Source organism: Tamandua tetradactyla, chromosome 3 (assembly GCF_023851605.1).
Source record: "Tamandua tetradactyla isolate mTamTet1 chromosome 3, mTamTet1.pri, whole genome shotgun sequence".
In the NCBI taxonomy this organism is placed as follows: Eukaryota; Metazoa; Chordata; class Mammalia; order Pilosa; family Myrmecophagidae; genus Tamandua; species Tamandua tetradactyla.
In genome coordinates, this window is record NC_135329.1 from 175,392,437 (window position 1) to 175,409,958 (window position 17,522).

Here is a 17,522-nt window from a genome sequence, read left to right on the forward strand (position 1 = left end):
CTGGAACACTTACTGATTTCACACTGATTCCAGGAAAAAAGCCATTGATGACAACATGAATGGAATCTTGTACCATGGTGGTTCGAAATCTTTCTAGTAAATCTCTCTTAGAACCCAAACCATAAAGCACAATGTTGAACCCCAAGCTGTTAGGAAAGAGTATTCACGAAATTACAATTCAGAACCTCCTACTGCCATTTTATAATCAACCAAGCTTCATTACTTTAAGCTTATAAAGAATAGAGGGAGAAATGGGATGGCCAATTACATATACTGAGACCCAACTTATACATGGTAAAGGTACAAGTTTATAGCTTCAATTTCTTTAGTGGGTTTCTCTCCAGCTTCTATTACCTTTCAAGTATCAGATATCTGGAGGCAAGTGAGAATATGGCCAACACAGGGCAATGAAAAGTTTTACAGGCTGAAGTAGAGTTTATATTGATACAAGGGCCAGGTCACAAAGGTCTTGTTAAATCATACTAAGATTAGACCACCCAGAATATCAAAAGATAGGGGTAAAGCTAAACATGATTATTTGCAGAAGACCATCAGCAAACAGTATGTGATACTCTCTAGCAATGCAGGGCAGCCTAGAATAGAAGAAAAAAAGAAAACAACCTTCAGAGACAGGGATTAGAATGGTAAAAGGAACAAAAAGAGGAAAAGGAATAATAAGTCAGCAATTTCATTGAAATAGTTGACTATGAGGTCTAGGCTGGGTAGCAAAGCAAAGCAAATTGAGAGCTGACTTACTGGGAGCAGAAAATTTTGATGGACTGGGTATGGGATCAGAGTGACAGGCTGCCTTATAAATTTATACTGCACAGAATCATATCGTTATTGAGAAGTGAGATGCTTACAGGGATGATAATCATTTCTTTCCCAGAAATAACCCTTGGATCTATTATTGAGTGTGTGTGTATTCAATGGATATATGTATTCTATGTATGTATGTATGTATGTATGAATTTATGGTGCATGGCTCAGGACTTGAACCTGGGTCTCCCACTTAGCAGGTGAGCATTCTGCCACTGAACCAACGGTGCACCCTCACATTAGTGTACATTTTAAGCACTTTCTTATATAAAGGTCCTTTATAATATAACTATAGAAATAATTAGCATGATAACAAAGCTGTCTTGATTTTAATCACTGCTCTTGGTGTTGTAATAGAAATTTTTTTTTTATGTTGTATGGTGGGGGGCGGTTACATTTCTTTCTTTTTCCATGTGGCTATCCCATTATCGCACCATTTGTTGATGTTTTGGAAGTGCATGGGCCGGGAACTGAATCCAGGTCTTCCACATGGCAAGTGAGAATTCCACCACTGAACTACCCTTGCACCCTCTTATAATGGAAATTTAAAATGTAACCTGAGCCAAATGAAAAATAATAAAATTGAAAAAATATTCTAGGAAATAATTTAAAAAGTGGTAAAATAATGTTTGTAGAACAGATCTTCTCACAAAACTGAGGGTCTACTGTACATGTATACAGAATGAGAGTAAAAGAAATTTATATTCTTTCATTTCAGGAATTCTGCTATGGAACACTACAGAAAAATTAATTGGTATTTTTATTAATTTTGGCAAATTAGATTTTCAAATAGTTTTATGAGTAATGACACACAATTCTAAGAAAGGCTATTTATTTTACCAGTATACTGCCTAATCTGACAAACTTAGAAAACATAAATTTCTTGAAAACTGTAGAATTTCTGGGAAGAATCACATAATTTTATGACATTTCTACTTTTGAGTCATAAAGTTAGGAAAACATTATGCAAATGTTTCTTTGTAAAAAGAAAACTACATTAATTTAGCAAAGATTTATATAAATTTATTATTCATTTTCCAAGAGTTTGTAATGATTGTAATACTTACCGTAACTGCAACATCCATTTATGAAATAAGCGTTCATATTGTTGATTTAGTTGTTTGAGTTCAGCAGAAAAGGAAGGAGAAACTTTGCTCAATAAGTTATGCAATGCTTGCTTTTAAAGAACAAAAAAAAAGGAAGGAGAAAATTACTCTCAAACTAGATATATGAAGCAATCCAAACTAAATATATTTCCATAAAGGTAGAACATAAAAGAGGCCATTGATGGAACTATTATTTAAAACTACAAATACAATTTAAATATTTGAGTTTTTTTAACATTCTTTTTACTCTTGGTTAATGGTACAGATATGTAATAACAATGAAGAATAAGTTTTGTCTAGAACCATTTATATGATTATAAATTCCAAATATAAGGCTTTAATTTCTAAAAATTATGCCCATAATGAATTATTTAACCCACCTCTCAACTTTGACAACAAATCCAGACAGGCTTTTAAAAATGTATGGATTTGAAAAAATGTACAACTTTAGGTAACAATTCAATACTAATTCTCAGAAAACATTAAAACTTCTTTATAATATATATATAATAAACCCATTTATATATATATTTATGTAATAAACTCATATCACTGAATCTCTTGCAAAATCTATTTCTAACAAACAATTCATCTTTGATAAGTATGCCTAAGCTTTTTATTTATTTATTGAAGTAGTCATTTTTAGTTAAATATGCATTCCCCAATAAGACAAATATAAAACAAGCACATTAAGCTCATCTAAGCAATATTTATAAAGATGGTAAAGTAGAATTATACATTAGAATTGAAAATGTCATAAAAGAATATGCCGAAGCTTTTAGAACACTAATGAAAATGAACTGAAGAAGGTGTACTGCCCTGTACCCAAAGCTTGGAAATTCATGCTGGCCAAATACAGGTCACTTTTTAAAATGAAACCCCCAGCAAAAACCTGTATACGCATCTTTACCTTGGCACTATTGTGTTCTCATGATTCTACCTTTAAATTAACACATTCTTTTAATTTTGAAGATGAAATTTGTAATCAACATTCTGGGAACTCTGTACCAATGTACTTATCCACATATTTAAAGACAAATAGGACTAACTCTAAGTAAAACTGTAAAATAGTAGTTTTAAAAATCTTTCTCATTTCTAGACTTTAGAGCCCTAAAAAGCAGAAATAAAGCATTAGTATCATTGCAGTGTCATTCATACTGGATATCTGAGTATATTCATAGTGTGGCTGCTGGAATGTTATTTCACTTATGCATTTTCATTGCAAACTTTAGTATCGGTGGAGAATTACACTACTGGCCTCAATTCACCCCCTACCCCCCACCCCATATCTATACTCTTTGCTTTAGGACTTTGCACTCCCATTCACTGAAGAATACAGTGGAATACAGTTTCCTGCCCTTTGACATTGTTTTCAGACATATGACTTGCTATGGCCACTAATGAGGCAGAAGTGACAGTGTGCCAGCTCCAAGTCTAGGCTTTACGAGACCTTGTGGTTTTCACTTGCCTGTATGCCTCTGCCACTGCCATGAAAGGAAACACACCTCAGCTAGCCCACTGACCCAAGAAGAAAACATAAAAAGATCAAATCCTGAATCAGCCAACCCCCCAGCTGATCTGCAGACCTGAGAAATAAATGCTTACTGCCATATGCCACTGAGGGTGATTTGGTTAGCTATTTCCACAATCAGTGAAAGGCCTCCTCCTAACTCATCACGGTATTTCTATCATCCTTTAAGAGATCTTTTTATTTCCAGGCCACTTGAAGTAGTTCCTTGACCCTAGATTCAGTTATCCTTCTCTGAATTTGCTTATATAAAAATATATGCACTAAGTAGATGTGAGCAAGATCCAAGATCTTCTTTGGAACAACTTCTTGACACATTTTCAGTTAGTCTCTGGTTATACTCTTAAGACCTGTGACCCAAGAGACCAAAAAATGCAGCACCACGTTATCCAGGTCATAAAGACTTAGCCTATAGTCTCCTCTCTCTTCTATAACCAGTCCCAAACTAAAACTCCTTCATTAAAAGACACACGCAAAGTTCTGGCTTGTAGAGAATAATAAAATCTTGATACTATTTGAGCTAATAACATCTTCTTGAGTCCATCAATCCCATCTTCTACTGAAAGATTTTCCCACTCAGACAGTCTGCCTCCTCTTAGGGAGGTTATCAAAGTCCAAACCATTATAATTATGCAGTATTTTTAGTAGAATGAGCAACTAGAACTTGGTATATAGTAACCCTGTTGCCTTACTTTAGTGGGCAGGTTTCCTATTACATCAGTAAGCAGAACACACTCTGCTTTTAGCAAGGTGACTTCAGAGGAAATCAGATCATGGTCTGACTTCTATGACAAACGTGAGATAAAATGAAGGGTGGGTTAAATGAATAACAGATCAATAATACATGGCTAGTAAAGAAACTATAACTCTGATGATGATTACAGATCCTGGAAAAATAAGAGAGAAAATATATAATTATACTATTTCAGAAAGAATTCTAGTCCAGTGAACTATTTCCCTCTTATATAACAAAACAGATGTATAATAATGACATCACATTAATTGGTGTTTCATTTGATTAGGACAAGATTTCTGCTTGTACATAACTTAATCTTTAAATTTGTTGCTTATGTAGGGTATTTTTCAGCTCACAATAAAAAAAAATTTAGATGTAACATTCCTTGCCACATACCTGATCCAATTTAGCTCTCTTTAGTTTCTGCAGTGTTCTATCAGAGGTTAAAACTTTTGAACTGCTGTGAGCTTCAAAATACTCTTCTACTAAGTCACTCTGAAAGCAAACAGAGCAAAGTCAGTAGTAGTTTCAGACATCTGTTTCATATCAAAACCAGACAGCTATAACAGCATTAGAGCTCTAAAGAAAAAGCACTAGTATTTCCAGTAGTCATTTATACTGGCCTATCTGAGCGTGCTCACAGTATAAATGCTGAAATGTTATCCCATTTATACACTTTCTTTTCTAAATTTTTAGATTTTTAAAACAGAACATATGAAATTCTTTATTTAATAGTATTTCTTTTTAAAGCAACAGCATGGGTTAAAGACAGCGCATATTTAGTTCCAGTAACACAAGTGAGGAACTCTTAGGATAAGAGCTAAAAGATTAGATGGTTCCTAAAAACGACTCCCAAGTACCAAAAATACAAACTTCATTTAGACTAAAAACCAAAAAAGACGGTTTTATAAATCATTACCTGTCATCAACAGTTCTAGCAAAATCCTTTAATATTAATATGGTTCAAGAACTGTGAAAATGGGAAAAAAAAATCAACAACAGTGGGTGGAGAGGGGGGAACATGCCTATAGTTTCAGTAAAATGGCTCTCTACTTATACTTTGATTCTGGGGAGGGATAACCTCTAGGGTGTTAGAAAAGAGACAGGAAGTCATATAAGCAGTAATATTCCTGCTGAACCTTTACAACAGAGCATCAGGATAATAATAAGCCCCTTAAGCCATGGTACCTACACTGTTCTTCCAAACAAATCATGGATCTGTAGCCCTATGAATTATTAATTATGTAAAATGTTATGAAAGCTATACAACACAGTAAACAGAAGTCTGGCCTCCAATTGTCCAATAAATATTTACTTAAAAATCCATTCTTACATAACTGAACCAAGATGCCACCTTTAGTATATATTAAATTTCCACATATATCTCTATTACTGGACTTTCTATTCTGGCCTGTCTCTTTATTCATATATTGATACCATAATTTTTAATTATTGAGGCCTTGTCTCTAAATTAATTTTCTTTTTATGTCATTAACTAGAGGTTAAAAAGAAAAGTCTCTTCTTTCCATTGAATGCCAATACATTCCAGATTTTCAACTACAAATTTTTAGCCAGGAGACTTAGAAAGGACCTGTGCTACTAGGCAGGAGCAGAAAAACTTACATGTAGTCTGAGCACTTTGAGTTTCATTAGCTGTTCTAATTATAATTTTACCCTATTCTTGCTATAGGATCCAATGCACCAGGTAGGTTCAGATGCCACATACTTGATGCCACATACTTTGTATTAGAGGCTGCTCCAACTTTACTTTCAGGTAGAAGATCAGATGTGAGTAAGAAGAGCCTGCTTTATACAAAAAAGGAGCTTTCACGGTACATTTGCATATATGCTCATTATATCTCTTAGAATTGCTCCAAATCTGTTGTTCTGGATCTCTTCTCCAACACAAAGTGGAGATATAAACCAAACCTTTCTGTCCCCAAAAGACGACTGCAGGGCAGAGCAACAGTGGCTCAGTGGTAGAATTCTCGACTGCCATACCGGAGACCCAGGTTTAATTCCGGGTGACTGCCTATGCAAGAAAAAAAAAAGAGGACTACAACACATCTACATATCCCTAATAACTACCATCAGAATTAAGTTGCAGGTCTCCCTATTCCATGTTGGGCCTATTTATCAATGAAATAATGTTTGTTCCGAGATAACCCAGGATGTGACCTATGTGAGCTCTCACATATTCTCAACCTCTGTCACAGACAGGGTGGACCACAAGCAGTTTCGGTAGTAGTCTACAGTTAAAAAACAACTTAGGCCACCATAGTTAAGCTACTAGAACATGGCAACAACCAAATACACTAACCAAATTTCCCCCTTTCTTTTACAAGTTTTTCTAAACTTGTGTCTTTCTAACTGGTGTCTAGCAGTTTAAAAAAGTATTTTAGGGTAAATTTTTCATGCTGCTATATAATTATCACTTTAAGTTTATATACTAGTCCACTGAGTATGAAATCCATAATATACTTAACCATTTCACTATGGTTGGACATTTAAGTTGTTTTCAATTTTGTACTGTGCATAATGTTATTATGAGCATCTTTGTGCACATACCTCACTGCTGTTTACAATTTTGAACATTTTCCTATGTTTGGCCATTAAGAATTTTCTTTATGTGAAGTACTTTACATTTTTCTTGGGAAGGAAGGGTAGAAAGAAGTGGCTATAAAGAGCTAATCTCAGCATTATGTAAAGAACTTTACACGCAAAGTATATGAAAAAACAATTCACAGAAAAGGAAACACAAATGGCTCTTCAACATATGAAAAGATGCTCAGCTTCACTCAACCAAGAAAACTGTAAATTAAAACTTCACTGGGATAGCTCTGGCAACAGAGCTGGCAAGGTAGCAGAGAAACAAGTATTTTCATACAAGTATAAATCAGAACAATTACAGTGGAAGGCAATTCAGTAATATCTATCAAAATTATAAATGCATTTATTTGTTGACCAAGTAACTCAATTTTTGAAAATTCATACTGCAGATAAAAAAAACACGTGATAAACTATGTATAAAGGTTATTAACTGCAGCACCATATGTAATAGCATGACTACAACACAAATGCTCATCAATGGAGGATTGGGTAAATAAATTGTGGTATATATGCACATAGACACTATGCAGTGATTTTTTAAAAAGATAGTGCTATTTTTGTGTTCGCTTTTATTTTTACTTTTTTTTAAATTGTATAATATAACATATGTACAAAGCAAAGAAATAAAAAAGCTATAGTTTTCAGCAAAGAAATAAAAAAGCTATAGTTTTCAAAGCACTCTTCAAAAAGTAGTTACAGGACAGATGTCAGAGCTTGTCATGGGCTACCATACTATCATCTCAGATTTTCCCTTTTAGCTGCTCAAGAATGTAGGAAGTTAGAAGGAAAAAACATTTTTTTTTATCTAATTTTAAATCATCATAATTGCCTTTTTTTTCCTTTTTTTGTGAAAAATAGCATATACAAAAAAGCAATGAATTCCAAAGCTCAACACAATTAGTTGTAGAACAGATTTCGGTATGGTATGGGTTACAATTCCACAATCTTAGGGTTTTACTTCTAGCTGCTCTAAGATACTGGAGACTAAAAGAAATATCAACTTAATGATTCAGCAAGCACATTCGTTTGTTAAATTCTACCTTTTCTGTATAACTCCAAAGATGGTGCTTTTTTTTTTTTTTTTTTTCTTTTTTTGCATGGGCAGGTACCGGGAATTGAACTTGGGTGTCTGGCATGGAGATGGCACTATTTTAATACTAAACAGAAAGCAATCCAAGATGTACTATTGAGGAAAAAAATGCACTATTAAGGAGAAGAAAGAACTTTTGGAAGGATACATTATAAAATAATAAAAGTGGTTACCTATTGTGGGAGGTGGGGGCAACAGGGCAGATGGGGCAGAGGGAAGAAGAGAGCTTCAGTGTATAACTTTAAAATTTTTTAACCATATGAATGAACCTATTGAAAAACTTAAAACAAAATTTCAAGTTACCAGCCTCCTAAGCACATCATTTTTTATTAGTCCTTTTATTTCAGCTTTATGGCCACTGAAAAACAGAAGAAATACTCAATAGACATAATGAGATGCAGAACAGGCTATAAATAGGAACTCATTTAAAACACATTGAAGGAATAAAGTTAAAAATAATTATGCTAGTATTAGTAAGTTGAGGGTAAAAATGCTATACTCATGCACTCCGATGCCACTGTAACTGGAACAACTCTGAAAGCAATTGAAAAGCATGAAAAACATGTCATGCCTTTTTTCCTGCTCTAAGATCATTGCTGTGAATTTATCCTAGAAAATAATTCAAGAGAAGGAAAAAAAAAAAAGAACAGCTACTGAATTATTATCTAAAACAGCAAATACGGAATAACAACATAAATGTCCCAAAACAGGGACTTTGTTAATGACATTTTCATATTAAAAATAATAATGGATCAAAAGAGGAATGTCTGCTTCGTTACGTGTTTTTTGGTATTTAAAAAAATAAAATATCACAAAGATTTCTTTTCTAAAATTTAAACAAAATCTAAAATAGAAGGGAATATTAAAAATGAAAATTCAGATTTTATGAAGAGCAGATTATGAATGACTTTTGTTCTTGAAATTCCTGTAATATACTGCTATAGTAATTTGCACAGTAAATTACAATTATAAGGAAAAAGAAACAGTTCCTATTCTTAAGAATGTATATTAAAGGCTCATAGGTCAGAGATTCATTGAGACAGTTAATAAAATGTGCTGCCTTGAGAAAATAGAGGAGAGTGAAGAAAAATTTTTAAATGATGTTGACATCATTCCTATTCTACCCCGCCTCAATTAGATCTAATCTCTTAGGATATGTTATATTTGAAGTATTAAACATTTTTCATTTAAAGTCTCTCTTTACTTATTGTTTTATCTCAGTACTTACTGTTTTATCTCTTTTCAGTTTCTTAGAAGATGTTTCTTTGCAAACAGGAGCTGAAACTACTCTATTTTGAGCTTGAATCTTTTGGCTCAGTATGGTTTCGTTAGTATTCTCTTCATATTCCTGTGCAACCACTTCATCATTCTCTGAGTTGGAAGCAGAATATTCACTTTCACTGTCAGAGTGAGATCTAGGAGCTGTGGGGGGAAAAGAGAAATTGGTAATATTTGACGGTGTGATAATAGAGGCATTGTGGGAAATGGAAAGAAGGTTGACTTTGAAGAGTTCAAATTCCGGTTTTGGCATTACTTGTTCATGATTATACCAAAGCTAGTTACAAAAGTTCTCTGGGCATTACTTTCCTCAGTTGTCAAATGAGGCTAATTAGTATCTAATTCAATAAGCCTAAATGATTCTTTCTTTCTTGTAAAATGCAGCAATATGCCCTACCCCAGGAGCAACATAGTAACAGTTTTTATTCTTGCCAGATACTGGCATTTTAGCCTATCTTGCAATTAGCATTGGCTATGTACCCTTTGACCAATGATACTTGAGGGGAAATCTGCTAAAGCTTCTGGGAAAGATTTTCCTTCTTTTACACACCTATACCTTAAAGCTCTGAAAGCTACTTTGACGTATGAATTGTCAACCCTCAGGATGAAAATACCAATAGCAGAGCAAAAAGACAGGAAGAACCTCTGTCCTTAATGGTACTGTTGAGTCATTACATCAACCATGGAACTATGTACCTTTCAACTTCTAATAATGTGAGATACTTAAATTTCTTTATGGCTTATGCTACACTGGCAGAATTTTCTGTTGCTAACTACTGAAAACCCCAACTTTTTTTTTTTAACTTTTTTATTGTATAATATAACATACATACAAAGCAAAGAAAGGAAAAAAGCAATAGTTTTCAAAGCACTCTTCAGCAAGTGTTACAGGACAGATTCCAGAGTTTGTCATGGACTACCAAACCATCATCTCAGATTTTTCCTTCTTGCTGCTCAAGAATTTAGGAGGCTAGAAGGAATAGTTTTTTTATCATCACAATTGACCTTTTTTTCTTTTTTGTGAAAAATAACATGTATATGAAAAAGCAATAAGTTCCAAAGCACACTGCAACAAATAGTTGTAGAACAGATTTCAGAATTTGGTTATGGGTTACAAATCCACAATTTTAGGGTTTTACTTTTAGCAGCTCTAGGATACTAGAGATTAAAAGAAATACCACTATAATGATTCAGCAATCATATTTGTTTGTTAAACCCTACCTTTTCTATGTAACTCCACCATCACCTCTGATCTTTCTCCCACTCTTTAGGGGTATTGGGCTCTGTCTATTCTAACTTCTTCATGTTGGAAGGGCTGTTAATAATAAGGGGTAGGAAGATGGAACTAGCTGATCTACTGGAAGGGCTGGCCACTCAGGGTTTCAACTTAACTGGTCTAGGGACCTATGTGGAGGTTGTAGGTTGAAAATTCCATATTAATTGATACAGAATTTAATAAATGGTAACTACTATTATAACTACTACTAATACATACACACAGTTCATCATCCTAGAGTTGATACAAGAAAAAAATAATTTTTAACAAACCATAACTATGCCCACCACTCCCAGAAACAATAAATATAGTTTTACAGTTTTCAAAATAAATGAAAAACTATTTTAAAAAGTTAACTTCCAAAATGAATGAGGTAACCAACTATGCTGGTTTGAAAGGATAATGTACCCTAGAAAAGCCATGTTTTAATCTTGATCCATTTGTGGAGGTAGTCTTTCTTTTAATTCCTATTCAGTACCATAGATTGGAAATCTGATTAGGTTATCACCAGAGATGTGCCCCCACCCATTCCATGTGGGTCTTGATTAGTTTACTAAATCCTTTAAAAGAAGAGGCTCTTTGGAAAATGTTTGAGAACAACACAGCCCTGAGAAGCAAAGCATCTACCAGCCAGTGGCCTTTGGAGATGAAGAAGGAGAATGCCCCTGGGGGAGCTTCAGAAAGCAAGAGGCCTGGAGAGAAAGATAGCAGATGTCGCCATGTTTGCCATGTGTCTTTTCAGTTGAAAGAGAAACCCTGAACTTTACTGGCCTTTCTTGAGTGAAGGTAACCTATTGTTTGTGCCTTAATTTGAACATTTTTATTGCCTTGCTTTAATTGGGACATTTTTACGGCCTCAGAACTGTAAACTAGCAACATAATAAACTGCTCTTTTTAAAAGCCATTTTGTTTCTGGTATATTGCATTCCGGCAGCTAGCAAACTAGAACACACACTTTAACCCTTTATTTTAGTTAATCCTCATAACTATTCTGAGACCAATACTATTATTATCCCCATTTTAAAAATGAAAAATTTGAAGCATAAAGAGGTCGTAGTGAGGCCAAAGATAGAAAACCAAGCAGTCTAACTCTAGAACCTGTGTACATAATCTGTATATGAAACAACTGCTGTCCCATGTTTAGATGTTACTTTTTATAAAAATTTACTGTAAAAAGAAATACATACCTATTAATCTTTTCCTTAGACCACTAGGTGTTTTTGACCGAAATTCACTTTTGTCATTGCTCTATTAAAAAAAAAACATTAAAATTAAATAGTCAAACAATACTAATGGAAAATTACTGACTGATGTGAGTGAAAGAGGCTAGAAAAATATTTATTTTGCTATCAAAAGGCTCCCTTAGAACTGGATGAGCCTTTAATTTAAGGCTTTAGGAAGACAGTGACAAATGAATTTGTTGGAAAAAAAACAGAGTATAACAAAAATTAAAAACTCCAAAGGATTCCTAGAGTGATTCTAGAAATTAGAATTCCAGAACATTTGCAAAGTATGTAATTAAGGAAAAAAAATAAGTATATCCACCTTTTGAATTCCTTGCCACCCATCAGAGTAGTAGAATATTAAAAATATAAAAATAATGAGCATTTCCACACATATGACAGTGGGCCTTTAATGTGCTAGAAATTTACTTGTGTTAAAGTATTACATTCTGTGAAAGAGAAGAAACAGAGATTCAAACTTGTTACTTATCAATTATTTACATTTTAAAATATTTTCCAGAAGTATAAAATAAAAAGGATATTTCCATGCTTTTCTCCTTACTGAACAAAATACTTTAACAATGCTAAATTTTATTACATTAAAATGCCACTGCTATATGCATGTTAATTTTTAACAGTATTAATAAAAAAAAGTACCATGTTTTTTTGTCACATGAAAATATGACAAATTTTGCTGTCTTGTGAAAGTACCATGTGTTTTTTTGTCACATGAAAATATGACAAAGTTTGTCTGCAGTCTTGTGATAAGTTTTGGTCTCAGTTACAAATATTAATAGAATTTGATTTGGGATATTAAGAATAGTACTATAATAATTAAGCTGCTCTTTTATCAGTGGATGCATGAAGTATAGCATAATTAACTTTGTGATAAAGATCCTCAAACAAGTTTTTACATTTTGCTATCCTGACCCAATAGTATGTAAATGAAAGACATAATGAAACAATACTTCCAAAACAGAAATTTTCTGTTCTGTTCCATTTCATTTTTTAAAATGCAGCTCATGTCCTACTAAACTATTTCAAAAATTGAGAACTGAGATAATCTGTGTCAAAATAACTATTTCAGAAAATTCCTATTGGAAGATAAGGTTACAAACTATTAAATAACTTCACTGTACAGGACACTCCTGAAAACTAATTTTGGGGACAGTTTGCTCACTTGGGCAAACCTGTTCTTTCGAACAAGGATAACAGATTAATCACCACAGCAAACAGCTTACTTACCAAAAAACAGTTTACTTTTCAAGACTCTCCTTAATGTGTCTACCAATCCTCAAATATCATGTAATGCACCTTGCCTAATATCAAACAGCTTCCCTTCTTGAAAGACCTGCCTTAAACTACTTAAGCCCAAATTCCCAAATCTTATATATATCCTTGCCAGAACTTCCTCTTCTAAAGCACTGTATTAAGACTCTATCATGGTTATATTGTCCTTATTACAGCAGGTCTACTAAGCTGAGCTTTGCTGGATCAACAGGTTTTCTGGTAGTCTTTTGAGGAGCCAGCAAGATCTATTAATGGTTGATCCAGAATGTGAAAAAGAATGGTCTAACGTATCTAATTTCATAATTAGATTATGGAATGACTTTTATTCTTTTACAATGATACAGTATACAGGACCAAATTCAGGGGAAAAAAGCATTATTAAAGAAAAAGGAGGGTATGACATGTCTAATCCCAAATCTAGACTTGCCTAAATAGGCTGTGTCTGCACAGGCCATAATCATGCCCTTGAATGTCCACACTCAAATTCCTATCTAAGGGGTTCCCTTAATTTAGTCTGTACACAAACCCAGAAATGTCTAAATCTAAAGCCATCCAGACTTAGATGAACTCAACAGTCACATACACATTACCCTAAAATACCTATATGCCTATATGGGCTTGCCTGATGCAGGCAGGCCCATGTGGACAGGCATGATGTAAAAATAAACCACAAAAAACACAAAGGGGGATAAAAATAGTCAATTATTTTCAGCAACCTTGGAATTAATTTATCTGTTTTATAGTTAACTTAGTTTTCATATATAAATTATAAAAGAATAGATCAATGGATTGAAAGAACAACCCCTAAGAAACAACAGAACAGATATATTAAGAGCAAAAAAAAAAAACACCCCCAAAACAGTAAAATTTCCAAGCCAACTCTAGTAAACTGAAAATACCCAGAGATAGTTCTGGCATAGCAGAGAAAGTGCAACAGTTGGGTCCAGTAGACCTGGCTTCATTTTCTAGCTATTCTCCTTTCAACTTCGGTGAACTCAAGGCAAGTCACCTTACCTCCCTAAGCCTCAAATTTTTCACTAGACGGTAGGTATTTAATTTGAAAAATACCTGTAAATTATAAAGCACCATGTAAATTAAGAGATTAAATGGATACTTTAAATGTCTTACTTTGAAACACCCATTGCATTTTGTTCCTTTTAAGTCAATTGCTTACCTTCATCTGACTTTTGTCTGAAGTAGAATGTCCTAAATAATGGAGGGGGAAAAAAGCCATGACTTACTATAAATATTTCACTTTTCATCGTGGTTTAGTGTCATTAAAAGCAAAGTTGCAGTTTGCATACAGAGGCTACCTGTGCCAGTTTGAAGCTATTACGTAATGCAGAAAAGCCATGTTTTAATCCTGATCCAATCTCGTTGGGGGGTAACCATTTCTTTTAAGCCTGATTCAACATTGCAGGGCGGAAACATTTGATTAGATTATCTCCATGCTGATGTGCTGCACCTAATTACGGGTGTGCTTTTTGGTTAGATGGAGATGTGACTCTGCTCATTCAAGGTGGGTCTTGATTGTATTATATTCCTTTAAAAGAGGAAATATTTTGGAGAGAGCTCAAAGCTGACAGGCAGAGTCGAGGTAGATATTTAGAGACTGAAACAGAAATAGCCCAGATACTAAGCAAGGACTCACAGAAATAGCCTGAACCTGAAGAGAAGAAATCTCCAGCCCCCAGGAGATGCTAAGCTAAGAGATGAACCCCAGAACTTTGTCCCAGAGCACTAAGTGAATGCACAGATGCTTAGAGAGGAAACCACTGGCATCAGAAGCTGGAAGAAACAGAACCGGGAACAAGGACCAGCAGATGCCAGCCATGGCCTTCCCAGATCACTCTTTCTTGAATTAAGGTATCTTTGCATAGATGCCTTGGTTTGGACATTTTATAGACTTAGAACTGTAAACTTGCAACTTATTAAATTGCCTTCCATTTCTGGCATACTACATCCCAGCAGCTTAACAAACTAATGTAACACCATATATTATGAAATTCTGAATTAACTGCATCTCCACAAGAAGATGAATTTTCACTAATTCCATGATTGTTCTCATTAGTGACAGCTATTTCCCGTTCTTCTGTAGCATTTGTATGACAAGGAAAAATGGATCGCTTTTTGCTGTTAACTACTAAAGAATAAAATATGTAATCTAGTTGGAATGGATCATTCAAAAATAGCACCCTATAGGGCAGGCCACTGTGGCTCAGCAGCAAATTCTCACCTGCAGTGCCAGAGACTGGGGTTCGATTCCTGGTGCCTGTCCATGGAAAAAAAAAAAACAAAAAACTATTGCTTTGGGGTGTATGGGTAATTCAGTAGTTAGAATGCCTGCCTTTCATGCAGAAGACCCAGTTTGATTCCTGGACCATGCACCCCCCCCCCCCCCAAAATAGATCCTCTACAAACCATAAGAATTTCAAATTCTAAAAGTCTTATTTCAAATGGTATTAAGATTTAGCTGTTAAACACATAAGAAAGCAATTTTAACACTGTTTTTAGTTGGCCCTGTCAACTCATACAATGAATGAGCACAAATATATGTTCCTCTTTTATATTAAGATATATTAATGCACACAGGTTGGGGCATTAACTGGATTTTGTTGAATGAATTTTCAAAGCAGAAAAGAATAAAATACATAAAAATTTACTTAGATAAGTAAAAAAAGTAACATGCTATAAATCTGAAGCAACTATGAAAACTCTTTTCAAAGAACTTAAGTAAAACCTTACCTTTGCTACTTTGAGGAACGTTTACCATTATTGCAGGATCATCCTTCAAATCGCATGAAACACTTTTTCTTGGTGTTTTTGCTAATTCTGAAGCTGTAAATAGTCAAATAAAAGAAATATATAAAAAACTTTTTAATGGACAACTATCGATTAAAGAGGGAAATAGCCTTAACTTATATAAAAACATTAATTATCATACTCTCTCCACTCCATTGTCAAATTTACACTCCTTACATTTCTTTATCTGAGGCACATTTTTGCTAGGGATTGGGAAGGGCCAGAAGGTATGATCTAAAATCAAATGAAAGAAGATGGCAGAATAGGATAGGCTAAGCTCATCCCTGCTCCATGGGAAAACTAAAAGTGACAAAAAAATGACTAGGACAGCAGTTTCAAGGTGCAAGTGACCAGAGAGGACTTCTACATTATATAGGGAGATCCTGGATGAAAAAGCGGGGAAATTGGGACAGAGAGAATGGGGTGAGTATGCTAGGTTTGATTCCACCTGGGGCAATTAGTGGTGCACAGGAAGGTGTCCCCAGCCTCCACAGCAAGCTTGGGAGAGCTTCCCTCTCAGTTCTGTAGCTTCTGGTCTCCCATGGGAACCCCAGAAGCCAGCAGACTTGGTTAGCCTGTGCACAGAGAACTTCCAGCTAGTATAGAGTGCCTGCCTCTGACCCCAGACAAAGGCTGCTGTGGAAGCCTGCTTTGTGGCAAAGACTGGGAGGGCCCTGCTTTTGGGAGGAGGGGGAAATGAAAAGTGGAGCCAGGCTGACAACTGGTCAAGAAAAGAGACTTGTTGGGTCCTGTTACCACTTTCCTTTCCCCACAAAGCCCGGAGCCCTCAGGCATGCAAGGATGGAGAGGTGTGGCGAGAGAACCCTCAGATGTGTACCAGTGAAAAGACATGGCTTGGAGCCCTCAGGTTTGCCTGGGAGGAGATGGTAGCCAAAGATGCGAGCTGTGTCATGCTGCCAGGCTTTTCCAGGCAGCTGAGGGCAGGTGCAGTTGAAATACTCAGTTCCACAGCCCAAGATCATCCCAAGTGGGAGCCTGGCAACCACCAAACCCATTGGGCCCACAAGCAGATTCACTGCTGAGATGCACAGTGCCCACCTCCAGCCCTAGGATGGGCGGCTTTCAGCATGCACCAAGACCAGAAGCCTTGGCTAGAACTGAAACTGGTCTCCATCTTACTCAGCAGCTGCCACAGCTGGGGAGAAGTGAGCCTGATGGGAAGAAGAGGCCCAAGAGCACAATCTTCTGGGAAGACATGGAAAGTGAAGTTTGGCAAACTGCCTATCTAGCTCTAAACAGATCTTCCAATAGAGTTGCAGTTCCTGCATGACATCTGGGCAGGGAATACTGACAAACCAAGAGTGAAAGGAGACCTTCAACGCAAACACAAGCAAATGCAAAACCTTAGACAAGTGAGGGAAATCAACTTTCAAAATAACCTTATAAAATAATCAAATGCCTTGAAGGCAACAGAAAGAATATGAAGATGCAGGCAGATATGGCCTAGACAAATGACAAAATTAAAACACCAGAGAAAACACAGAATTTGGAACAATTAATCAAAGACATTCATACAAATCTTCAACGGTTTGGCTAATGACATAAAGGATATCGAGACTAGAAAATATTTAATTGACATTCTTGTGTTGAATCACCCTTGTATACCTGAATAAATCCCACTTGGTCATGGTGTATAATTCTTTTAATATGCTGTTGGATTCAATTTGCAATATTTTGTTGAAGATTTTTGTACCTATATTAATTAAAGAGACTGGTCTGTAATTTTCTTTTCTTGTAATATCT

At 35.2% G+C, this 17,522-nt stretch overlaps 1 protein-coding gene across 7 annotated transcripts in view; it reads right to left on the minus strand.

The window, feature by feature from the left end:
• ORC2 (origin recognition complex subunit 2) overlaps positions 1-17,522 on the minus strand; it is a 63,187-nt gene that overhangs the window by 21,841 nt on the left and 23,824 nt on the right. For 6 of the 7 annotated variants that reach the window (XR_013172992.1, XR_013172991.1, XM_077154642.1 and 3 more), the window contains 8 exons: positions 15,702-15,794; positions 15,193-15,228; positions 14,131-14,162; positions 11,631-11,691; positions 9,118-9,311; positions 4,586-4,684; positions 1,887-1,996; positions 14-146 (listed from right to left, as the gene is read on the minus strand). Coding sequence is in view for 5 of the 7 variants with exons in the window: in XM_077154642.1 (XP_077010757.1) it covers positions 14-146; positions 1,887-1,996; positions 4,586-4,684; positions 9,118-9,311; positions 11,631-11,691; positions 14,131-14,162; positions 15,193-15,228; positions 15,702-15,794 (758 nt within the window). In the remaining 2 variants the exon portion in view is untranslated. The remainder of the gene's footprint in view (positions 1-13; positions 147-1,886; positions 1,997-4,585; positions 4,685-9,117; positions 9,312-11,630; positions 11,692-14,130; positions 14,163-15,192; positions 15,229-15,701; positions 15,795-17,522) is intronic. The other variant, XM_077154641.1, reaches the window with a different exon arrangement.